General features: G+C 36.0%; 1 protein-coding gene across 2 annotated transcripts in view; it reads left to right on the top strand.

Moving 5' to 3' along the window:
• Positions 1 to 24,512, top strand: part of UBQLN1 (ubiquilin 1) — a 54,731-nt gene extending 30,219 nt beyond the window's left edge. Inside the window, exons 2-11 of one of the 2 annotated variants that reach the window (XM_005684222.3) lie at positions 1,400 to 1,551; positions 2,945 to 3,060; positions 8,199 to 8,461; positions 9,044 to 9,202; positions 9,373 to 9,607; positions 16,234 to 16,376; positions 19,292 to 19,375; positions 20,589 to 20,704; positions 20,954 to 21,122; positions 22,514 to 24,512. In XM_005684222.3, the coding sequence (XP_005684279.2) occupies positions 1,400 to 1,551; positions 2,945 to 3,060; positions 8,199 to 8,461; positions 9,044 to 9,202; positions 9,373 to 9,607; positions 16,234 to 16,376; positions 19,292 to 19,375; positions 20,589 to 20,704; positions 20,954 to 21,122; positions 22,514 to 22,666 (1,590 nt within the window). In that variant the 3' untranslated portion in view covers positions 22,667 to 24,512. The remainder of the gene's footprint in view (positions 1 to 1,399; positions 1,552 to 2,944; positions 3,061 to 8,198; positions 8,462 to 9,043; positions 9,203 to 9,372; positions 9,608 to 16,233; positions 16,377 to 19,291; positions 19,376 to 20,588; positions 20,705 to 20,953; positions 21,123 to 22,513) is intronic. The other variant, XM_018052411.1, reaches the window with a different exon arrangement.

The raw sequence follows: 26,060 nt of genomic DNA, 5'->3' as shown, positions 1-26,060 counted from the left end.
TGATAGTGTTATTGTCTATAGAGACCCATTTCTGTAGGGCATTGTAATATGATGGGATTCTTTTAATTTCTTCACCCATCCTGAGATTTTCTGACTTCAACAGTGGAGTAAAACCTAAGTGTATAGGTGATTTTGGTGAAAGTGTGAGAAACTTAACCTAGCATAGAATAAGTAAACTTTTCTTATTTTGGTTTGGCCAGAAAGTTTGTTCTGGCTTTTCTGCAGGATATTATGGAAAAACTCAAATGAACTCAAAAGTCCAATAGTATGACACACTCTTCTGTTGTATGTTTCTGCCTTTTATTCCCCTCCCTGGGAAGCCTTTCTTGAGGTTTTCTTGGCTTCTTCCTAATTACGTTTTACGAAAACTTTCTCTAACTAGCCTTTGTGTTTCCTCTGTACTTTGTGGTTTACTTGACTGCTCGCCTTTCGGGAGGAATTTTTACTTTCTGTTTCTGCATCATGTGTGTGTTCTTGTGTTCAGTTGCTCAGTTGTGTCTGACCCTTTGTGACCCTGTTGATTGTAGCCCGCCAGGCTCCTCTGTCGATGAGATTTCCCAGCAAGAATACTGCAGCGGGTTGCCATTTCCTTCTCCAGGGATCTTTGCGGACCAAGACTCGAACACACATCTCCTGCATTGGCAGGTGTACTTTTTACCACTGAGCTATAGGGCAAGCCTGTATCTGCATGATACTGCTTGTTAATAGATGTTGAATGAAAGAGGCGGGGAATAAAGTCAGTATAAGTGAGTGAGTGAAGTCGCTCAGTAGTGTCCGACTCCTTGCGACCCCATGGACTGTAGCCTGTCAGGCTCCTCCGTCCATGGGATTTTCCAGGCAAGAGTGCTGGAGTGGATTGCCATTTCCTTCTCCAGGGGAATCTTCCTGACCCAGGAATCGAACCCAGGTCTCCCACATTGCAGGCAGACGCTTTACCGTCTGAGCCACCAGGGAAGACTCCAAAGTCAGTATAATAGGCCAATAATCAGGCCAATAATAAGAGGTTGGCTTTCTCAATATTGAAGTAGAAAGGAGCAGAATTTGAGATGGAAATCTGAGGAAAGGAATATTGTAAACTTGGTAAGAGCTATGTGTAGCTTGAACTACATTTAGTACCATTGATGTAAAATTGAATAAGGCTATGACAAAGAAGTGGATTTAGGCCTTGAATATAGGATATCTGCATCTGTAATAAAACGTTTGCATTAGAGATGAGTGAAATGGTAATACTCATTTCCCACTAAGATCAAGATACGGACACAGAAAGGATATGTCTTCATATTGTTTGAGTTATTGTAGTATCTGTAATTGGGGGCTTTTTGAAGTACTTCTTCTAGAAACTAGACTAGATGATGCTATGTAAACATCTGTAATACATATTTATTTTATTCTTACTTAGTTCAAGGAAGAAATCTCTAAACGTTTCAAATCACATACCGACCAACTTGTGTTGATATTTGCTGGAAAAATTTTAAAAGATCAAGATACTTTGAGTCAGCATGGAATTCACGATGGACTTACTGTTCACCTTGTCATCAAAACACAAAACAGGTAAGTTTTTATAAACATTTTAGCTGTAAACCATGAATAAATGTTTATAATTCCCTTTTAAAAATAACTAGTCTTGCCGTTAAATGATTGCTGTCATTAATGTGTAAATAGATTAAAATTCATTGATTTGCTGCTGTTACCAGATGTCTTTTAAAAAGCCAGTATGGTTCAGTAATGCTAATACTTAAACATTTGATATTTTAACGTGTTCATCATCATCATTATATTACTTGAATTACAGAATAAGCACATTAATGTTTTGAGCTGTGGTTTTTGGTCTCAGATTTTTGGACAAAGGTTAGAAGTGTGACTCATCTTCTTTGCAAACCACAAATTAGTAACCATATTTCATTAAATCTAAGGCACTATTCAGTTTCTTAAGAGATACTTTTATTTGTGTACCAATAAGAAAAAATATAACCCATTAAATTGGTATATTTTCTTTTCATTTAGAATTATTTTCTACTTAGTGAAAGAGCTCCTAGAGCTTCCTTAGACTTACTTGGATATGGTATTTTATCATCATTCAGATTAAGTGAGATTCAGAACTCTTAACTGGTGTCAGACGGAAAGGGTTTCTAATAGACTCCTTATTTTTTTGCTTGATATTAAGTAATAATGAGTTATTATTGGTATTGATTTTGCAGCCTTCTTTGGTCAAGTCTCTTTTTTTACTTTCAACATTTTTAGTTCTGAGTAAAACTGCTCCCTAGTCCTTAAGAACTTAGGAGATAGATTAAAAATTGCTTATATAATCAGGCTTTGTGATTGTGATCAGTCATTCATTCTTTTCTGTGAGGTGATCTATCTCCCTCTCTTAATCAATCAATATGATTGAAATGTTTATGACGTTTTTTATGTTGATGAATTTTTTATGAAATATTTACAAGTGTACTTGAGGTGGAGAAGGCAGTCGCAACCCACTCCAGTACTCTTGCCTGGCAAATCCCATGGACGGAGGAGCCTGGTGGGCTGCAGTCCATGGGGTCGCTAAGAGTTGGATACAACTGAGTGACCTCAGTTTTACTTTTCACTTTCATGCATTGGAGAAGGAAATGGCAACCCACTCCAGTGTTCCTGCCTGGAGAATCCCAGGGACGAGGAGCCTGGTGGGCTGCCGTCTATGGGGTCACACAGAGTCGGACACGACTGAAGTGACTTAGCAGCAGCAGCCGCAGTACTTGAGGGGCAATTGAAGTATAGTTTGGATTTCATGGGATTTTACTATATTTGTTTATATTCATGTTCCTTGTGCTTAATTATCTCAGCATATATACTTTATGATAATTTGAGTTGGTTTAAAATCTTTATTTGTACCTATTGGAATTTCAGAGCTCCTTTTGAAAATAATTTGCTCAAATGTTTATATTACGGTGTAAATTATTTTTCATAGGCCTCAGGATCATTCAGCTCAACAAACAAATGCCAGTGGAACCAGTGCCACGACATCATCAGCTCCTAGTAGTAACTCCACATCTGGTTCTGCCACTAGCAACCCTTTTGGTTTAGGTAAGTATTTTTAGTCATTTTGCATAGGGATAAAAATAAGCAAATTTCCTTTTTCCCAGGATAGTTTTAAGTAAGATGACAGTTAAACATTAAGTCACTTTAGCAATGACAAAAACTTGTCTAGGTTATTTCTATAATTGTAGTTATTAAGGGGATATTTGAAGATACAGATGTGCATGCTTAGGTTACATTAATATATAATAAGTGATCAGTAAGTGGCACATTTCTTTTTAATAATGAAAGAGATATACTGTATGTGTACCTGATTTGACCACCACATAATTGACTCTGGAAAAGATTAGCTAGTTGTTGATCATAAGCTAACCCCTTGAATAGTTTTCTCCTTTGGAAAAAGGAAAGGATCAGATTGCATTAGTGATTTTCTAACTGTTCTAAACTCACACAGAAAGGCCTGATGCAAGCCCGGTGGTTAAGGATCTTCTGCATCAGCCAAAACTACTTTTCTTATATTAGTTTTTACACTGAGGTTCTTAGGAAGGTTTAGTTGGGGAATGGAGTGATCTGAAGCTAACAGAAGTTGAACTAGATAGATAAATGGCTTAGTGCTTCTTTTAGTTCCTAAGTCATATGACAAGTATAATACCTTGAAATGACATTTTATCTCATTATTGACTGGGGGACTTTTGGCAGAAATTAACACCTGTGACCAGCAATTTTTATTTTGGGTAGCCAAAACTTAGTTCTGTTATTTTACTAATACTTTGCAGTTTATTGCATTGAGTAGTTACACCTGACACACCTGTGAAGTCTTTTCTAGCACCGTGAGTTTTATTTTCACTTTCTGTATCAGAATCAGTCACTAAAGTTTTCTTTTTGTTGGTCTAATATTCACATCTTCTGAATCAGAACTGTATTCTAAAGAACTGTTATCATCTGAGACGGTAGCATGTATATCACTTGGACATTCAGAGAAAGTATCAGCGTAAAATTCAGCTATTAATTCTTCACTCAGAATTTCATGATGCATCGTTAAAAATTTTACAATAATAAATGTGAGTTTATAATATACACGAGGTTGGAATAAAAACTTGACAGAGCAAAATGTGAATAATGACATCATAAGTTGTGTAATGAATCCTTATACAGTTTTCATGTATCGAGGCTCATATTTTCTTTCACTTCCAGAAAAAGTTTTTTAATAATTTATTGATATCAGTTATGTTGGAAACAACATTTAGGGCATGGCATTGATTCACATTCTCTCTCTCTCTTTTTTTAATGTTTGATTTAAACACATCTTGGGCTAAATTTGAGTTTTAGATGGAAAATTGATTAATAGGAACAATCTAGAAAGATTAGGCTGAAATTATTTAGTGTATTATTGAGGTAAGTCTCTTCCCTCAATTTTTTTTTTTTTAATATTATTTGTTTGGCTGTGCTGGGTCTTAGATGTGGCATGTTAACTGGTAGTTGGGACATGTAGGATCTAGTTCCCTGACTAGGGAGTGAACCTGGGGCCCCTGCATTGGAAGCATGGAGTTTTAACCACTGGACCACTAGGGAAGTCCCTCTTCTCTCATTTTATAGGCAAAGAAATTAAAACCCACAGAAGCTTTTAGTTAATTTGTCCCTTTGCTGCTTATTTCATTCCCATCCCCTCCTATCTTAGTTACTTTTCTGCATCAGTTATTCAGTTTACTCTGTCTATTTGGCTTTTTTTTTTGCTGTGTGTTTTCCTTAAGGTCTGTCCCATGTTTAAACGAAGAAGGCAGTGGCAGCCCAAAGTACTCTTGCCTGGAAAATCCCATGGATGGAGGAGCCTGGTAGGCTGCAGTCCATGGGGTCGCTAAGAGTCAGACACGACTGAGCGACTTCACTTTCCCTTTTCACTTTCATGCATTGGAGAAGGAAATGGTAACCCACTCCAGTGTTCTTGCCTGGAGAATCCCAGAGACGGGAGAGCCTGGTGGCCTGCCGTCTATGGGGTCGCACAGAATCGGACATAATTGAAGCGACTTAGCAGTAGTAGCAGTAGCAGCAGCATCTGCAGCATGTTTAAAAGCAACAGAATCCCACTACCACCTTTCTTTTTCTTTCTCAGCTATTTTATGTATTCTGTTTTCTGTCTGTATTTCTCTTTCACTTAAGTTTGCTGTGCTCTATTTCTTGCCCCCATCAGTTCCCTTGATAAAGTCACCATTGACCTCTTAGCTTGCCAAATTTAATGGACACTTTTTTAGATTTTTAGATACTTAGATTGAAAGTGTTTTAAAATCTAAATTGCTGTCTTCTAATGCTTATCAGTCTTTCCTTGAAATTTTTTTTCTTTAATTCTTGATAGCTTTTTCCCTGGTTAATTTTCTGACCAGTTTTTTCCTCTCTCATTTGTGGGTCTCTTCTTCCTATTCCTTTAATTAGTATTGTTCCGCCAAGTTCTGCCTTCTCTTTTTCTGTTCTTTTATTCTGTTTTCCCCAGTGACAATATCCTAACTGTAAATTGTTAACTCTCGAATCTTTACCTAAACCCACATCAATTCTGAACTCCATGCCTTGTATTCAGCTCTATGATATTACCTGATGTTACTCTTAAAGTACTTAGAGTACTTAAAGAGTACTTAGCCTGTATGTTCCTTCTTAGAAAGCAAAGAACAAAACAAATAAATAAATTCATCATCTTGTCTCAGACTGCAACCTCTCTCTAGCCAAGTCTCTTGGTCCATAAAATCTTTCCTCTCCCACCCCATGTAATGATTCTATTCTGTTGCTACTTCCTTGATGTAGCTCCTCAACTTTTAAAAATGTTTATTACTCTGTCATTTCCACACTGTTATTACAAATATCTTAAGTGACTATCTTGCATTTGAAATATATCAAGATTTTGTGATGTAGCCTCTCTATTTTCATTTAACATTCTGTACAAGTTACACTAGGATAGGCTGTCCTGTGGTAATGTGTCTGCTTAGTTGCTCAGTCATATCCGACTCTTTGTGACCCCATGGACTGTAGACTACCAGGCTCCTTTGTCCATGGGACTTCTCCAGGCAAGAATATACTGGAGTGGGTTGCCTTTTCTTCATGACTTTTTTTTTTTAAATGAAGTATAGTTGATTTTACAGTGTGACAATCTGCTGTACCGCAAAGTGACTCAGTTATACACATATATACATTTCAAGAAAATCCTTTTGCATTGTGATTTTCCACAAAGTGTTCAATATAGTTTCTTCTGCTGTACATTAGGACCTTGTTTATCCATTCTAAATGTAGTAGTTTGCTCATGCTTCGTGTCAGTGGTCAGTGAGGCCTCCATCTACATAGTCCTCAGGGACTCAAACTAATGGAATTCTACTATCTTGTAGCTGCACCATTTGGAATATGGCAGAAGATAGAGCTAAAGTGTTTTAAGCTGAGCCTTATGTTCTAAACTTGGGCCAGAGGTGACACATACGATTTGTTACAGTCTTCTGGCCTTAACTAGTCACATGGCAGTCTGTCCAACTGCCAAAAGGAAAGGAGACTGCACAGGAGATGTTCGGTGAGCACTGTTGTCTGCTCTTTTGGTCATACTGAATTTTTTGTGGTTTAAGAATGCATCAGTTCTCACATTGATATCTGTGCTTTTATAGATAATGTCTGTTGTGCCTAGTATTAAATCATCCTCCCAGCTCTCCTTACTTCTTGCCAACTTACTCATTTTCCAAATTCGTTAAATGGCGTTTTGTGGAAAAGTAGCCATTTTGCTTTTAATATATTATCTATTAATATATTAAGGTACTGTTAATATATTATCATGATATTCTGTGACAGTCTCTGTTGAAATACTTATTCTGCATTTATTTTGTCTTTCCTACCAGATTGAGTTCTGAGGGTATGCTTGTCTTTCTTGTCGTCTTATTCCCAACATATAGCACAGTACTCAGTAAGTGAGAAATGAATGCATTTGGTTGGTTATATACAAAGTTTTATAATAAACAGTCACCCTCCTGAATCTGTTAGGTTTCTCCATGATTTAATTCCTTCAGAGAGACATCTGTTTCCATGATGGGCAGCAGCTCTGTTCCAACCAGTCATCGGTGAATTCTACTTGTTAAACTAGTCACTGGTCTTCTGGAAAGAGATTATTAGAAATATAGTCTACTGTATATTTTTCATTTCTTTTAGTGGGCATATTCTGGGATTTTTTTTCTTTCTGATACCAGCCAGTTCTCCAAACACTGCCTGGGTGGCTATCCAGCAGTTCAGTTCTGACACTAACACCTGGAGTTAGTGTTAGATCCTGCAAGTTAAAGGACTTGGTCCCCTGTGACTGCCCCTACTTCAGATACCAGTCTAGTCCCAGGCTACCTGTACTTCTGACTGACAGGTGGTAAATTGGGGGTTTCCACAACCCCTTATCAGGTTTGATGATTTACTCAGATGACTCACTAACTCAGGAAAACACTGCACGTAAATTTACCAGTTTTTTATAAAGGATAGACCTCAGAAATAGATAAGTGAAAGAGGGAGAGAAGCATAGGGCAAGGTATGGGTGTGGGGGGAGAGTTTAGAGCTTCTTTGCCCTCTCTGGGCATGTCACCCTCATACAATGTAAACTTGTTCACCAACTCAGAAGTTTGTGAATCTCTTTGCACAAGAGTTTCACAGAATTCCATCTCTAGATCCTCTTCTAGCCCTGGAAGTTGGTGAATGGGCTGAATGTTCCAACTCTCAAAAAAATCACATGATCTTTCTGGCGACCACCACATTCTGAGGCTATCTGGGGGCCCCATCCTAAGTAATATCATTAACATAAATGAGGTATGATCTAGAGGGATTTGTTACAGATAACAAAAGACATTCCCTTCTGTCAGGAAATCCTAAGGGTTGTAAGAGCTTTGTGCCTGGAACCAGGTGCAACAAACAACCAAATAATGTTTTTGTATTATACTGTGCATAGGAAATATATGTTTATTTGGTTTTATTATTTAAATATCATAGTGAACACATTTATTACTAGTCTCAATTATAGAAATTAAACATGTACTTACGAAAGAAATAGGAAATCTAATTTTGCCTTAAGCTGAATGGTTTTCTGTTAATAGGCTATTGATTCAGTTAATATTTTTGCTTCATCTTCATATTTTAGCACAGTCATATTAATGATAAAATTTCATTTGTGTTTTTTCCCTTTATCCTCTTAGGTGGACTTGGAGGACTTGCAGGTCTGAGTAGCTTGGGTTTGAATACTACCAACTTCTCTGAACTACAGAGCCAGATGCAGCGGCAACTTATGTCCAATCCTGAAATGATGGTCCAGATCATGGAGAATCCCTTTGTCCAGAGCATGCTTTCAAATCCTGACCTGATGAGGCAGTTAATTATGGCCAATCCACAAATGCAACAGTTGATACAGAGAAATCCAGAAATTAGCCATATGCTGAATAATCCAGATATTATGAGACAAGTATGTGAATAGTTTCATTTAGTTAAGAAATTATATACTTATTTTTTCTTATTTTCTGTATTTAAAGAGCTTGCCAAATACATAAGCTAAAAAAAATAAACCCTAATCCTTGTTCAGGAGAACACAACTGAACTTTGAATTTTGAGCTGTATTTTAAAGATTTTTTTTATAAATAGTTGTTTTGCAGATCTAAGGAACAGAGAGTCCAGTTCAAGAGATGGACATTCCTGCAGAGCACAGTGTTTCTCTCTTCATGTTATTTGAATGTTAGCTTGGTTTTTGAGGTGCTTTTCAGCAGGAACTACTCACAATCATTTTCTTTTTTAAAAAAAATATTTTAATTTTTTTACACCATAAACATTTTGTTTTGGAGTATAGTTAATTTACAATGTTGTGATGGTTTTAGGTGAACAGCAAAAGGACTCAGCCATACATATACGTATATCCCTTCTCCCCAATTCACAGTACTTTTCTGATTTAAGTATTGAAGATTGCTAATTCAGAGAATTAGAAAACTTAGAAAATTAGCTCTGACAGTTAATCTCAGCATCTTTTACCTCCCTCTGGAAATCTTTTTCTTAGACATTGGAACTTGCTAGAAATCCAGCAATGATGCAGGAAATGATGAGAAACCAGGACCGAGCCTTGAGCAACCTGGAAAGCATCCCAGGGGGATACAATGCTTTGCGGCGCATGTACACAGATATTCAGGAACCCATGCTGAGTGCTGCACAAGAACAGGTAATGCCACTGCTCTATGCTTCAGGGCAAGGCTCCTGTTTTAACACAGATACATCTATGATTGAGTGTTGTTTTTGTATACAAAAATGCAGTTTTCATTAACAAAGATTTCTGTATCTGTTATTTAAGACAAAAACTTGTTCTTTATGATTTTTTGTCTTTTATTACAGTTTGGTGGTAATCCATTTGCTTCATTAGTGAGCAATACATCGTCAGGTGAAGGTAGTCAGCCTTCCCGTACAGAAAATAGAGATCCATTACCCAATCCTTGGGCTCCCCAGGCTGCTCAGAGTTCATCAGGTTCCAGTGGCACCAGCAGCACAGTGGGGGGCACTAGTGGCAGTGCTGCCAGTGGTACTGCGGGGCCGAGTTCTGCTGCGCCAAGCTCGGGGCCTGGAGTAGGAGGTATGCTCGCAACAACTGATGCCTCTTCTCTCCTTATCCTGTATGCTTTTGTATGTGTTCGAGAAACAACTTTTATGAACTACCTTTTCATGTTGTAAGATGCTTTTTTTTTTTTCTTAAGGATGCTTTAAATATGTAATGATGAGTATTAACTTGTGTGCATTGTAGTTCAAGAGGTTACCAAAGATTTCCAGAGGCAGTTTTGTGGTTTTGTCTTCTCATAAGATGGCTTGGGAGAAGTGGATTGTCTTCTCCTTTCAACAGCTTAGGGAAAGTGAACTGTAGGGGCAGCACAGTTAGCTGTTAATCAGTGGGCACATTTTCCTTGGCTTTAGTCCAGTTTTGTGTTCTTTTATAGGACTCAGTGGGTATCCAGTCCTGACACCAGGGCTAAACTTAGTAGCATCAGAGCACCTGCTGGCTTTGTTTTAAAAGTTAGCTTTCTAAGTCTTAACCTCAGACCTGTGATTCAGAATCTGCCACAGTGGAGTTTAAGATGTGTGTGTGTAACAATGCTAGAGATTCTGATGTGTAAACAGGTTAGGAATTTACTTTCAGTCATTTTTTTGTAGGCTAGGTTCAATAAGTGGCTATCCTTTTCAGTTACTCAGATATTTACATGCTAAGCATTAGGTCCAAAATCAGTAGCTAGAATGATTATTTTAGTCTTAATACTTAGCATTTAAATGAGAAGAAATGAAAGCATGAGGCCCTTCCCTCAGATGAGAGTGATTGGGTATATTTTAAAAGATAACTGTGTTTTGGCAGTGAAACTGGAAAGATGAGATGCTGTATAAGGAATTAAAAAAAATTCTTTACTGAAAGTCAATAATCAGAATGGTCCCAGAAGTATATATTCTTTTATAGAATACAGTGAGTATAATGCCGTTTTTTGATAAAATATAAAGTGAAAGTGAAAGTTGCACAGTCGTGTCTGACTGTTTGTGATCCCATCAACTGTAACTTGCTTGACTCTTCTGTTCATGGAATTCTCCAGGCAGGAATACTGGAGTGGGTTGCCATTTCCTCCTCCAGGGGATCTTCCTGATCAAAAGGATCAAACCTGGGTCCCCTGCATTGTAGACAGATTCTTTACCAACTGAGCCACTAGGTAGCCCTACCTACAAATTTTTACAAAACTACCTACAAAGTAGTTTTGTAAAAATTTAAATAATGCCATTTTTTAAAATTGAGGTATTATTGACATAAAACATTATATTAGCTTCAGGCGTCAGGTGTAAAGTGAAATGATACAGTATTTGTATTGCAAAATGACTACTGGGGTAAGTCTTAGTTCAGTCTCTCAGTTGTGTCCGACTCTTTGTGACCCCCCATGGACTGCAGCACACCAGGCTTCCCTGTCCATCATCAGTTCCTAAAGCCTGCTCAAACTCATGTCCATCCAGTCGGTGATGCCATCCAGCCATCTCATCCTCTGTTGTCCCCTTCTTCTGCCTGCAATCTTTCCCAGCATCAGGGTCTTTTCCAGTGAGTCAGTTCTACGCATCAGGTGGCCAAAGTATTGGAGTTTCAGGTTCGGCATCAGTTCTTCCAATGAATATTCAGAACTGACTTCCTTTAGGATTGACTGGATGGATCTCCTTGCAGTCCAAGGCACTCAAGAGTCTTCTCCAACACCACAGTTCAAAAGCATCAGTTCTTTGGCACTCAGCTTTTTTTATAGTCCAGCTCTCACATCCATACATGACTGCTGGAAAAACCATAGCTTTGACTAGATGGATCTTTGTTGGCAAAGTAATGTCTCTGCTTTTTAACATGCTGTCTAGGTTGGTCATAGCTTTTCTTCCAAGGAGCAAGTGTCTTTTAATTTCATGGCTGCAGTCACCATCTGCAGTGATTTTGGAGCACTCCAAAATAAAGTCTGTCACTGTTTCTATTGTTTCCCCATCTATTTGCCATGAAGTGTTGGGAACAGATGCCATGATCTTCATTTTCTGAACGTTGAGTTTTAAGCCAACTTTTTCACTCTCCTCTTTCACTTTCATCAAGAGGTTCTTTAGTTCTTTGCTTTCTGCCATAAGGGTGGTATCATCTGTGTGTCTGAGGTTATTGATATTCCTCCCAGCAGTGTTGATTCCAGCTTGTGCTTCATCCAGCCTGGCATTTTGCATAATATACTCTGCATATAAGTTAAATAAGCAGGGTGACAGTATACAGCCTTAATGTACTCCTGTGTCCAGTTCTAACTGTTGCTTCTTGACCTGCATACAGGTCAACTTATCCAAAGTTAAGTCTAAAAATCCAAATAAACCGTGTTTAAAACAAGGAAAATACTATCCTATTCTGATTTTATCAAATGCTTATTTGATTTTTACTGATAAACTTTTGAGAGAGATGCTTCCTTCACATTTTAGAGGTCTAAGAGCAGAGACAAAGGTTTAATAAGGTTTCCCAGCTGATAGACAAATTATTTTTAATTGTAGTATGGTGTCTGTAGTAACAAATTTGTCTTACAAACAAAATGGTCTTATAACTTTTTACTCAACTTTTTAATTTAATGGCTTGATATGCTATTTAAGATTTCATGTTAATATTTCCATCAAAGCAAAACAAGAAACAGAATAGTGATTGTACCATGATGGCCTAACATTATTAGCATATTTTTATACTATTTAGGACCTTTACTCAGCTATTTGAAGTTAAGCACACATATTCCCGAATGGTGAAATTCTTTAATCTTCTTTTGCCCTGTAAGCACTCACTCTGGAAACTGAGGAAATTGTTTGCAAGAGTCAGCAAATTTTTCTTGCAAAGGGATAATAATACTTTAGGCTTTGCAGTCCAAGAACCAAAAGAACAAAATCAAGACTATTTTATTAAGAAGAGAAGGGAATTCCCTGGTGATCCCAGTGATTGTAACTCCTTGCTTTCATTGCATAGGGCATGAGTTTGATCCCTGGTCAGAAAACTGGCCATGGGGCATGGCCAAAAAAAAAAAAAAAGAGTATTAGAAGACCAATCTCCACAAGTTCTTTTATTGATGGAATTAAAACTATAATAATTGGGTATAATACTATTTTTGTTGTTCAGTCACCCAGTCATGTCTGACTCTTTGAAACCCCATGGACTGCAGCACACCAAGCTTCCCTGTCCTTCACCAACTCCTCGGGGTTGCTCAAACTCAGGTCCACTGAATCGGTGATGGATTATATTGTTTTACACATTCCCTAATCATAGGAATGAAATTCTTTTTAGGGATAACATTTTGCGTAATTACAGTTCACAGTGTTTCCTTTCGTCAGCTGTGAATCATTTGTAAATGTTCATCTGTTAATACTGATAAGTAATGAGATTTTACTCTTTTTCATTTCAGTTATGTATTGATTCAAAAATATGACTATAGCATATTCATTAGTTGGAAAGCATTTGTAGGATTCTGTTAGAGTCTTCTTGGTTTTTTAACATGTCATTGCAGATTAATCAATTCCAGTTGAAGATTAGGTCATAGTGCCTCACTTAAACAGTGAAATGAATTTTAAAGTATGGAAATTTCTTTGTACTTGCACTAAAGTCCAAAAAATGCTGCTGGAACAATAATATAAGCTCAAAACTATATTTACTGCAAGTCTGTGAAAAGAGATCTTGTTGGTTATTTTAGCTTGACAGCACAAGAATGTATAAAGCAGCTTGACATTTCATTGTGATTCATACAGTTTCACTTGTCTGAATGCACTTCACAGTATGGGTTTGACATGTAAATATTGTTTTGTTTTCTAATTTAGGGAATTCATTGAGAAACATTACCAGGTTCTACCAAAAGACAATTTCCAAAGTCATTTAGTGTTTGATAATGGTGATTGTGTGGTTCAGAAGAATTTCAGTCTTAGCTCTGAGCTTAAAAAAAAATTGCAATAAAATGGTATCTTTTTAAAAACAAAACTAGAAAACTACTACTCTTAAGCCATCAAACTGCCATGTGCTTGGGCAAGTCAGGATATTTCTGACAAAAGTTCATGAAATTGACTATAGCTAAGTTCACAAGAGTGAAATGAAATTTATTATTGATAACTTTTATCAATTGAGTAATGTTACAGTTCAAAATATTTTCCAGAGTACCTGCTGATGAATCAGTGGATCAGCTATTGTCTAAATACCTTGTATTTTTATAAGCAGTATGTCTTTGTCCAACTAATCCTTTTAATACTTAACGTGTTTTTATCATCATGAGATGTAGCACATCTTAGCAGATTCTGCGTCAGGTTGTACCAAATGAATGTTCTCTTAACTTTGAAAATAGTTTTGCTTGTTGTTATTTCATGCAGACTATTTATAGAAGCTAATTTTAGTTACTTCCATCTTGACATTGTTGCCTCACAAAAGAACTAAGCAGTATCAGTAACATTTATCTATCTATCCATTAGGAAACAGGAATACTACTCAAAATAATTCGTGTTTTTAAATTATCAGTTAACAGCTCAATGTCCCTCACTTTTGAGAAATTGTCCTCCTTGAAAGGCGAGTAGCCTCAAACAAGTTTATTTTCCCTGCACACATTTCCCTGGGTGCTGCAGTCAAGATTTAAATAACCATACTAATTAATCATAACTAGTATGCTGCTTTCCTTGCTTGGCTAACAAGTAAACCATTTAGGAACCTAACTTTGGTTGCAGCTTTATTTTCATTTTTTATTTTTGTGAAGAAATTTGGCTCTGATGAGATAATTATATTTTATTTTTTAACTTAGTTACTTTTGGCTGTGCTGGGTCTTTGTTGCTGCACTCAGGCTTCCTCTAGTTGTGACAAGTGGGGGCTACTCTCTAGTAGTGGTGCAGTGGCTTCCCTTATTGCAGAGTGTGGGCTTTAGGGTACATGATCTTCAGTAGTTGCGGCATGTGGGCTCAGCAGTTGTGGTGCAGGGGCTTAGTTGCTCTGCAGCATGTGGGGTCTTCCCAGATCAAGGATCAAACCAGTGTCCCCTGCATTGTAAGGGGACTCTTAACTATTGGACCACCAGGGAAGCCTCAGTAATTGTATTTTTTTGACTTGCTTTGCTGTGGTAGTGCTTTGTCTAACAATGTTGAAGTGTATTTTATTATTTTAGTATCATTGCATAGTAATATGTTTTGCCACCTCATTTGATAAAATAATTCATCTTCTACTGTGCCTTAAAAGGAGGCACGCATAGTCCCAGTTCTCCCCCTTTTCTTCTTGTTCTGACATAAATAGTATACACTGATAATGAGAATAGAAATAGCAGTATGCTACAGTGATTCATGGGGCATAAGGTATAACTGAGTTACTGATTAGTGGTTCACCCAACAGCTGAGTAGAGTATGATAGTGCCACATGGGCCTCTGTCCAAACTTCTCGTCTACTATAAATAATAAATAAGGGAACATGACTGTGTCCCAACAAAATGTTATTTATGGAACTTGAAGTTTGAATTTCATACGGTTTTCATGTTTCAAAAAAAAAATTTTTGTGTGTGGAAAAAAATTTTTTTTTTTTTTTTGCTACAGTAATTCATGGAACATAAGGTATAACTGAGTCACTGATTTGTGGTTCATCCAACAGCTGTGTAGGGTATGACAGTGCCACATGGTGCCTCTGTCCAGACTTTTTGTCTGCTATAGATAGATAATAAATAAGGGAGCATGACTGTGTCCCAATAAAATGTTATTTATGGAACTTGAAGTTTGAACCTCATAGTTTTCACATTTCACACACAAAAAATTTTTTAACCATTTAAAAGTGTAAAAACCATTTTTAGCTCATGGGCTGTACAAAAACAGGTCACGTGCCGTGTTTGCCCTGCAAACTAGGTTCATCCGCTGTCTTAGAATATCCTTAGTCTCTGGAATGTGGTGGGGGTGGGGGAGTAACGTAAATTGAAATAATGTGAGAGAATAGGACAAGCAAAAATTACTATAGAAAAACTGCAGAATTATAATAAACTAGAAAGTTAAGTGGGAAGAGTCAAATGCTTTGAGCCTGTTAAACTGCACTGAATAGAATAAGAACAAGGGGAGTGAAAAAGTTTGAGAATATATTTCTAGTTGACAAGTGGATATATGTTGAACAGATTAATTTCCAGAGAATATGGAATTCACATAAATTTAGCTATAGCTCTCTACAAAAAAAAAAAAAATAATAGTAGCAAGTATCTACATTTTGCAGATGGGGAAACTGAAGTATGAAGAAGGCCCCTTAATTTGGGGTTGAATTCATTGAGTGCCAGGATTCAGTGAAAATGTCATAGAGGCCTGGGTGAGAAGGCTCCCTTCTCTTCTGGGTGGGAACATACTGAGTGCTGAATATGATTCTAGTTAAGCGATTCTGGAGGAAAAGTTGGCTCAGACATTTTCACTTAATGAGATTTTTCAGTAGTAAATTTTGCCTTAAATTGATTTTTTAGAACTTAGCCTTTCCATAAGATGTGATTTTCATGTAAATGCAACTAGAATCTTTAAAGTCAGTAAACCCTCCTTAATTGGTATACTTAGAGTATGTAGTTTTAGAGATCTTAGTTTAAAAAATTCTTTAATTCAGTTGATAACTAATAGGTATGTTTGTCTAAAATTGCCAAAATTATTGTGTTTTAAAACTTTGTTTTGTTTATTTATCTTTCCCTTGATAAAATGTCTTCTTTTTTAAAAAACTTCCAGCTAGTATGTTCAACACACCAGGAATGCAGAGCTTGTTGCAGCAAATAACTGAAAACCCACAACTTATGCAAAACATGTTGTCTGCCCCCTACATGAGAAGCATGATGCAGTCACTAAGCCAGAACCCTGACCTTGCTGCACAGGTGAGTTTATAATTGTGAGCACTGTGTATCGAAATGGCCTAACCAATCATTGTGATTTTGGCACATTTGTTTTGTGTGTGCTGCCTTAATACACTAGAGAAGCAAATTGCATCTCCCAATTTTTTGGACAGTTTGTTTCTTTACAGTAAATTAATACTTCATAGTATAATTAAAACAGCTTCATTTCCTCTGTCCACTGGGTAGAAAGAAGTTCAGGTTTACTTTATATCTACATACGTTCATGTAGGAGATGAATAGAAAAGTTTCTGATTGCTCTCCCTTTTGAAGCCTATTCTTCAAAATAGTGCTTCAGAATTAGTACTCTTTAGCATAATGTAGATCTTGAAAGTGATTAAGAAGTGTTAATACATTTGAAAGACTTTTATTTATTAGATCACACAGATTCTGAGTGTTAGTTATGTTCAAAATAGCAGTTATAAAATAGCCTGAAATTGTTCAGTATGGGCAGAGAGATTTGTGGGATTAGTATTCTCATTCTTTCTACTGTAGATCTCCATCCAAAGTTAGTACACTGGTCCTTCATCAAGTAATTATTTTCTAACTTGTTTCAGAAGAGACATAACTAAAAAAATAAGTGAATCTCAACCCTAGCTGAATGTTTAGGATAACTTCGGAAATTTTAAGATAAAAAAACTTTTTTAGCCCCACTCTCAAGACAGTTTGATATAACTGTATTGGATTTTTTTTTTTCCAAGTTCCCTAAGTGATTCTGATGTACCCATAAGTTAAGAACCATTGGGCTTGAAAAACCTTAGAGAATATGAACTAAACCTTGATCGTCTATAATTTATATTTGCTGTTTATTAAAAATGGTTTCTGTGGAATGTTGGGAATTTAAAATAGTTTCCTGTAATCTCTCTCCATTTCCAAAATTTTAAAAGCTCTTAAAGTTAAATCACTTTCTTCATTATATCAAATGAGCTAGTTTTTACATTTCTAAAATCTGGAACCATGTTGATTCAAGTATATAGCAGATATGTTTGAGTTAACAACCCTCAGTAATAACTTCTGTTCTCTTAAAATTTGTAAAATTGGAAATAAAGATTTTTTTAGGTACATTTTTATATACTTTAAATTTGTGTATTGTAGGTATACTTTATGAAATATTGTTTTATTCATTAGAAAATTGAGTTATTAGTATTAAATGCTTCAGCTTACTGTGATGATAGCACTTTAAAATAAATGTGGAAAATATGTATCAGAGTGATCCTGTTTGTATGGTTTTAAATACATATTTGCCTATTTAATAATCATTAAATGTGCATCTTGCTTTAAAATTTTGACTCTAACAAGCACATTCCCAGCTAACAATTTTACATTTGTAAAGTGACTTGAGCACTTTTGTATGTTGCTTTTTTTACTTTAAAGCAAAAGGTTGAAACAAAAGTAAGCTAGATGTGAGTTGGCTTTTACAATATTGATAGATAATTGTTAGAAACATTTACAATGTATTTTGGTTACCAGTGTATTAAAGTTTGTAGTTTCTCTATTCTAATTTCCATTTTTAGGTATTCAAAAAGGTCTGATTGTAAAAACTGTTTATACAGTCAGGTAAGTTAGAAAAATCTGAATCAAATGTGATAACAGTTTTCTGAAAAAGTATGAATCAGCTTAAGTTGACACACTTTTTCAAATAACATGAATCCTAAAAGATAAATGTGATAACTTTATTGACTGGAGCCATTAAAAAAGCAGGTTTGTTGGTCTCAAGTAGATTTTACTTTATTTACTGTGAACTTACTGGTCACTTCAAAATAAATGCTGTATATTCATAAAACTTGTCTGACTTCTTCCTGTCTTATTTTGTTGAAATTAACTAAATCTACTTTGCAACAGTAGATAAACTGAGGGAGGGAGGGAGGAATTCTCTCTACTTTTAGCAATTAACATGTAATTACTCTCACAGTAGTTAATTATTAATACTTGAGGGCAGGGATCATCCTCCACACCGCTCCCCCACCAGACTTTGGATGTGGACTGGTAAATAGGCTATCAGTAAATCATTGTTAGTTGACTTTTCACTGTTTGGGGAAACTGATATAAAATTAGTCTTTTTTGAAGCTATGAGAATTTACTAGTTTCTGGTTATGCTATTGTGTATTGTAATCTTATTTTTAGTATTAATTGGCCCATTAATATTGGCCCTGACTCTGACTTTTTAACTCATTTAACTCACCCATTTGAAGGTTAGCCATGCCATTTTTTCCATCTCTGGTGGTAGTGAGGTGAAATACAGAGGCTAATTTTGGTGTTCTCAAATGATTTACATCGTTTAGGTCTTATTAAAGCATTTTAATACTTTATCCCCAGAGATCTATCGGTTCTATTCCTAGGCTGATTTTCACCTGGCAGCTCCATTTCTCTGGCAAGTTGGTTGCTGTTCTGCAGTGTTATTTTTCTGGACCTAATATTAGCTCTTTTGCAGTAGGCAGGTAGATATAGTTGTTCCAGATCTGGATTTTCTCTGTGCTTGCCACTTGTGTGTTGAGGTGTCTGTGCAAGCCATGTATAGTTCCATGTATTGACGCTTACGTTTATTCTGTGAGTGTAGCAGAAAATGTATCTTCATGAATTTCAGTTACTCCCATTTTTCTTTCAAGGGCAAATATTCACCTTTACTCAAGGAAAAGCCTAAGAAAATGATTGCTTTTATTTTTTAGGATATCACATGACATTATCATAATCACCATACTCATTGAGAGAGAAGATGCCTCATTTTTGTTTTTTCTGGAGATCCCTCTTGTGGACAATATCTTCCCTTTTTTATTCATGTTCTACCTTCCTCCCTGTTAAGTGCCAGTTTAGGCACTGGAGGGGAAGATAGACTATTAAACAAGGTACATTACTTGTTTCAGATATTTCCAGTTAAAATTGTTTGAACACTTGCCCCATAGATGATGCTGAATAATCCCCTATTTGCTGGAAATCCTCAGCTTCAAGAACAAATGAGACAACAGCTCCCAACTTTCCTTCAACAAGTGAGTAAGAAAAGATGCTAGCTGTCTTCGGTAATGATTTGCTTGAAAAAGTTTGATGGTAAACATTTTCCTTGCTTTTTCTCTGGCTGATAGCAAAATGTAGAATAGAGTCTGCTGTCAATTTGCAGAGAATTCAGCTTGATTTTTAACTGAGCCCCATTTCACTGCTTACCTTTTGCTTCTATTTTTAAAAATATAAATTCTGAGGAAAGGACCATTTGGTTTTTGCTTTTGAGGATTTTTAGGATTTAGAATGCTTTGTTAATATCATAAACCATTTCCTTTCACTTTACTAACTTTGAAGTGCTTCATTGTGTCATGTTATGCTTTATGGTTTAACTAATCTCGAGTAACAGGAAGAGAGCTACCCTTTACTTGTTTGGTTTCTCCGTAATGTTTTAATTCCTCCAAATTAATAGAATGCCTGTTTTCCAAGGGGTAGATCTCATTCCTCAGACTTGGAATTAGCAAGATTAAAATTGCCAGTCTTGTCATAATAAGGAAGTTATTTTAATTAAAAAGTACTTGAGATTGCCATGGTATGTTACTATTTAAAAAGAAAAGAAGAGTCAGTCTTGGTGTTTTGAAACTGGTAGTTCTAGGGAGGGCTTTTAAATATTATCCAAATGATCCTCTGACCTATAAACCATTGTCTAAGGTTAGTCAGTGTCTTTGGTTTATTGTAATGATGTAGGCCTATCTTTTTTGGTTAGTCAGGTGGTGTATATTTGGAAGTAGCGAAGCTGAACCACCACATGTGTTACTTCAATTTTGGAACTATTGTCTTAGAGTGTATCTGATTGGTAAAATTGTTCCATCAGCAACAGATTAACACTTGGTCAAGGAGGAATATGTGACTTTCACCATATTACCATGTGATATAAACTGTGCATTTGGAGGTCGTCTCTTAGAAACAACGATTTTTATCTGTTGGAAAACGAGGAACAACTATGGCTTCCAGAGGAGCTCCTGATTGTGTTTCATTATGAAAAATGGTTTTCACAATGGACTTGGGAGGTCAAGTGATGATTCGCACATGAGATTGCTGTCAAAAGGGAGGTGCTTGTGTTTATATTGGGAAAGAAATTACAGATTACCAGTGTCTAGGAGTAAGGTTTTAGATTTTCTCAAGAAGCATAGCAAAGAAAACATTTCCATTTTACCTTCACTAATTTTAATTCCCTTGTAACCCCTGGTTTTCTTTCTTCCTTAGATGCAGAATCCTGATACGTTATCTGCAATGTCAAATCCTAGAGCAATGCAGGCCTTATTACAGATTCAGCAGGGTTTACAGACCTTAGCAACTGAAGCCCCCGGCCTCATCCCAGGGTAGGCTTATTTGGAAAAGATTGTGAAAGTGCCCAGTGGTTACTTTCTCTGAGAATTTCAGATTTAATGGCCATTCTTTTTTTGGGTTTAGATTGTTTGTAAGAGAGTTTTCAAAGTTAAAAATGCTTCTTTTAAGAAAATAACTTAGCTAACATTATATTAAATTATAACTGATTTGCTATTAGCCAGCCTGGTCTGGCCTCTTATTTTTAGGAGTTTAGATTTACTAACAGTTGGTGCTTTCTCTAGGTTTACTCCTGGCCTGGGGGCATTAGGAAGTACTGGAGGCTCTTCAGGAACCAATGGCTCTACTTCTACATCTAGTGAAAACCCAAGTCCCACAGTAGGAACCACCGAACCTGGACACCAGCAGTTTATTCAACAAATGCTGCAGGCTCTTGCTGGAGTGAATCCTCAGGTAATGATTCTTTTCTGCTCTTCTTAATGGTAGAAATTTCAAAAAAGTAAAGAAAGTGGTCATCTTTAGGGGCTTAGCTTGTAATGAAAAGTTTGTTCTTAATTATATTGATTCTAAAAAATAGGCATTATAATGATTAACCTTAGTACTATATTAGACATTAAAGGACATGTTGTTATAGTTGTAAACTGCTTTTTAAAATGCATTCTTTTTTGGAGTCCGTGTTAGAAAACTGAAATAGATTATATTTTATAAAACTTTGTCAGGGAGGAATAGAAACTGATTATTCCAACAACTATATTCTATCTGCTCTTTGTAGTTTGGCTTAAAAGTTGTAAGTACTTCACCCCACCTGCTACTGCTTCCTATGGTAACTTGTGTTACATATATACACCTCACAAATATGGCTAAAAAATGTGAACTACTAATGTTCTTGCATCTAGAATCATTTATTTACTAAGAATATGCCATTTTTACAGATGATTGCAAATTCAAACCTGTTACAGTAGATTGTGCTCAAACTACTACATGGTGAAAATACAGCATAGTTTTTTATTTTAAGCCTTATTCAATACAATAAACAGGTCAGAGTTTTATCTTACATGAGGATTTGTATTCCTGATAACTAGCATGACTTGCTGGCTCAGTAAATGTTCTTCGAATTAATACGAAAAAGCAATTTCAGGTATTGGGCAGAATTGTTATCTAAGTTAAACAGTCTATAGACTTCACCATTATCATGTTGCCCAGAATTGAGTGATCATTTATGTATTTCTGTAGTACATCATTTCTGAAAAGGAGATGCAGCTGAAAAAATGAGGAGTATAGTATGTACATCTGAAACTGGAACTTTTTTCTGAAGACTTTACTGGCTGATACAGAAATTAAAGACATTCTAAGCCTCATTAGATTAGAACTTTAGAATTTGGTACATGAGAACACTGGCTTTTACAATTACCCAACTGGTTGATAGCTCCAAAACTTTTAAAAAAATTATTTTTTTAATAATAAGAGTATTTTATTTTTCCATTATTTATATATTTTTAGTTTCTTGAATTTTTTAATCAGATGATAATTGCTTTACAATGTTGTGTTGGTTTCTGTTGTATAACAATACGAATCAGTGATAATTGTATGTATATCCCCTCTCTCTTGAGCCTGCCTCCCACCTGTCTTAAGTTGTAACAGAGCACCAGGCTGGGTTCCCTCTGTAAATAAAGTACTAATTAGACTTTTAAATATGTTGAATATGTTTCAAGAGAGGCCAGTGGTTTTATATCGCTTGATAGATGAGCAAATGTTGAAAAGCAATTAAAATTTTAAAAGATTATTTAGGTGTGACATGGACTGATTTTCCTTAGAGCTTTGGTTTGTTTGTTTTTGTTTAATAGCTACAGAATCCAGAAGTTAGATTTCAGCAGCAACTGGAACAGCTCAGTGCAATGGGATTTTTGAACCGTGAAGCAAACTTGCAAGCGCTAATAGCCACAGGAGGTGATATCAATGCGGCTATTGAAAGGTTACTGGGCTCTCAGCCATCATAGCAGCATTTCTGTATCTTGAAAAAAATGTAATTTATTTTTGATAACGGCTCTTAAATCTTTAAAATACCCGCTTTATTTCATTTTGACTCTTGGAATTCTGTGCTGTTATAAACAAACCCAATATATGATACATTTTAAGGTGGAGTGCAGTAAGATGTGTGGGTTTCACTGTGTTTGTTTGTTTTTTGTTTTCCTGGAACAGTGGGAATCAATGCTTTTTCATTTAAGGCTACTGCATGCGTCAAACACTTCTGCATTTATTGTAATTTTTAAAAAACATATCACCTTTTATAGTTGGGTGAACAGATTTTTGTCCTGCATCTGTCCAGTTTATTTGCTTTTTAAACATTAGTCTCTGGTAGTAATTTATGTAGAATAAAAGCATTAAAAAGAAGCAAATCATTTGCGCTTTATAATTTGTGATACAACATTGCTTATTGTGACTTTGGCATGTATTTTTGCAAACAAAAATGCTGTAAGATTTATACTACTGACAGTTTTTGCTTTATTTGTATACAATGTATGTATGCACATTTGGGACAGCATCTCTAGAAACATACTACAGTAGATCATCTGAGCAAAACATCTGTAATGGAAAAAATAAAGATAAGGAAATACTTCAAAGCAGAGTATTTCTTAATTGTGTAGAATCTTACAGCATCTTTGATGAACATCTCAGCAAAAGTACTGGTTAGTGAGGCTTGTTGAAAATACAGTAGAAAAACTGATTCTGGTTGTCTCTTTAAGGACGTATTAATTGTACAGACAAGATGATGTAACATTGTCTCAGCATTCACAGATTGACTGTAAATTACCTTAATCTTTGTGCAGACTGAAGGAGCACTGTAGTATAACCCCAAAGTGCATTTGCCTAGGACTTTCAGCTTCTCCCATAGGTAGTTTTAACAGGCATTACAATTTGTAATTGAAATGTTGCTTTCACTGAAAGTGTCTTGATGTTTCAGTTATTTTTAATCGCCATATAAAAATAGAACTATCTTCGGGGTTTATCAGTTTTCTCATGCACAGGCAATACACGAATTTAAAATGATTTGTGAGCCACTTGTTTCTGAAGTGTTTTGGTAGTTCTATTAAGAAATAGTTAAATATTGTGCTTTTCAGAGCCTGAGAGAAGGGGAATTTGGGGGGTGGGGTGGGGTTCTGTCCTGGATTGGGCCAGCCTAAATAATACTGGCAACCAAGATTCTGTTAGGATTTCTGTGCATATAGTGTAGTAAAGAAGTATCATTCAGGGGTGAAAACAAAGAGCCGTTTTAACAATGTTGAGTACATTTGGCTGTTCTACAGCTTTTTTCTTCCCTCCCCAAGGAAATTCTGTTTGCCTAACTCAAACTATTGGGGTGGTACATTCCTTTAGGACCAATTAAAACCTAACTTTGGGGTCAGTAATATATTTGGTTGACTCTGGTTCAGTATTCTCTTAGGTCATTATATTCTCTCATGTACAGTTAAGGGAAATTAAAATGTTAAAGTAACTAAAATTAATTCAGACCAGTAAAATCAAGGGAAATATAAGTTGAATTCCATTACTTCTGTAAGTTGCTTGCTATTAAAAAAGGTGAAGAGGCAGGTTGCCCACCATTTCGTGCACTGTTTTGACACTGACCCCTGGAATAAAACAGGTACAAAGGTTAATGAAGATGGAGGCATGACTAAGAGGAACTCGTTAAGGATGATATTTGTGCGTCTCTGCTCTCTCTGCCTTATGCCTCAGTATGGTTTTAAAACTTCTGTACTGGCAATTGGTGGTATACAGTGTGGGGTAGTGTCATAACCAGTTTGACAATTTATTAATCACAAAATAACAATAAATCTCTAGCTTTTACACTTGTTTGTCTTGCCTTTTTTGTAGAAAGAAAAAGATGTCTTCAATTTACTTTCGGTAATCATGTCTTTTAAAGACTACTGGAATTGATTGACCCCCCCCAGATTTTCCTACACTTGAGATTATTTTTCATTAACTTTTTTGTTTCCTCAGTTAAATTCTGTGTGTGTATACTATATTGTGTGTTAGAAAGAGAACCAACTGGGACATCAGGTAACTTGGGCTTTTGCTTGCTCTTTTTGGTTCTTGACTAGTTATTTGGAGTCAGGGCATCATGACTGAAAGTGGTGATGAGGCCTGTTTGGCACACCCACCTAGGTGATTCTGAAGAACATTTTAGTTGTCGCCCTGGTGTGATTTTTTTGTTGCTGTTTGTTGTTGCTGATACGTTCATCTTAGATTGAAATATCTTTTAAGGAGTTTAAGATACTTAAAATTCTCCAAAGCCTTAAAACAAACCAAAAACCCTCCTAAAATACTGTAGACTTAAGTTGTTCTCATATTGGGTTGAGTGGTGAAAATAACATTTCAGGATTTTATTTCCCAAGTGGAATACTTGTGATCCTACACAAATTTTAGCAAATGAGATAAATGACAACCGGCCTCTGTGTATTCAGAATTAGTGTTTCAGACTTGGCCTAAATGTAGTCATGAAAGGAGTTTTTTGTCTGAGAAACATTATTGCCATGTTAATTTAGTAGACAAATTACAACAAAATAGGACCGATAAAAATGTTACTAACAGTGATAAAAGTGAAGCTGGAGCACATGTCTGTGTCCTTGTGCAAAACAAATTTATATTGTTAAGGCAGAGAAATAACATGCATATTATACTTCCTCTCTTAACATTAAACATGTTAATTAAGTCAGTAAGTCCTGCATTAAGGAAACCTTTATAATACAGCTTTGTCCTATTCTCTACTGTCCTTTTCACTTAACTGTTCTTGGTAGATCCAGTGAAAGAAAACACACTTGGGGAAAATTATACTTAGCAAATGTCTGCTTCTCTAGTATTGCACATGGTATTCTCTCCTTTGGAATTTCATCTGTCGTCTTTGGCTTATATAAAGCCTAGTGCGCCTCTGGGGTCAGTTTTGTAGGTTTTCTAAACTTGGCTAACCAGTTGATATACTCTGCAGTGTTAACTGCTGCATTCTGCTTCTCTCATTCACTTACAGTTTGGAGGATTTTTGTTTGTTTTTCTGCTCTTGAAATCTTCTTGGCAGTTACTTAAGTAACATGAAGTGGTTCTCCTCAACTTCTTTTTATCTTTCCTCTAGTCAACCATATTCAACCATTTTGCTTCAGAAAGTGAACATTTATTGAACATCTGTTGAGTAACAGGTTCTTTTCTAGTTGCTCAAAGCATAGGAGTAAATAAAGTTCTGTCCATATGGGGTTTACATAGTGGAATGTAGGGAAACAGTAAACAAAACACATATATGGCTGGTTAGGTAGTGATAAGTGCTTTGGTGAAAAACTAAGATTAAGGAGACTAGTTCAGGAAAAAGGTATTTTATTTAATATAGGGTAGTCAGAAAAGGCCTCA

This window comes from Capra hircus, chromosome 8, assembly GCF_001704415.2.
Source record: "Capra hircus breed San Clemente chromosome 8, ASM170441v1, whole genome shotgun sequence".
NCBI classification, from domain to species: domain Eukaryota; kingdom Metazoa; phylum Chordata; class Mammalia; order Artiodactyla; family Bovidae; genus Capra; species Capra hircus.
The sequence above is the reverse complement of the archived record's forward strand: the minus strand, read 5'-3'. Positions and strand labels throughout refer to the sequence as shown.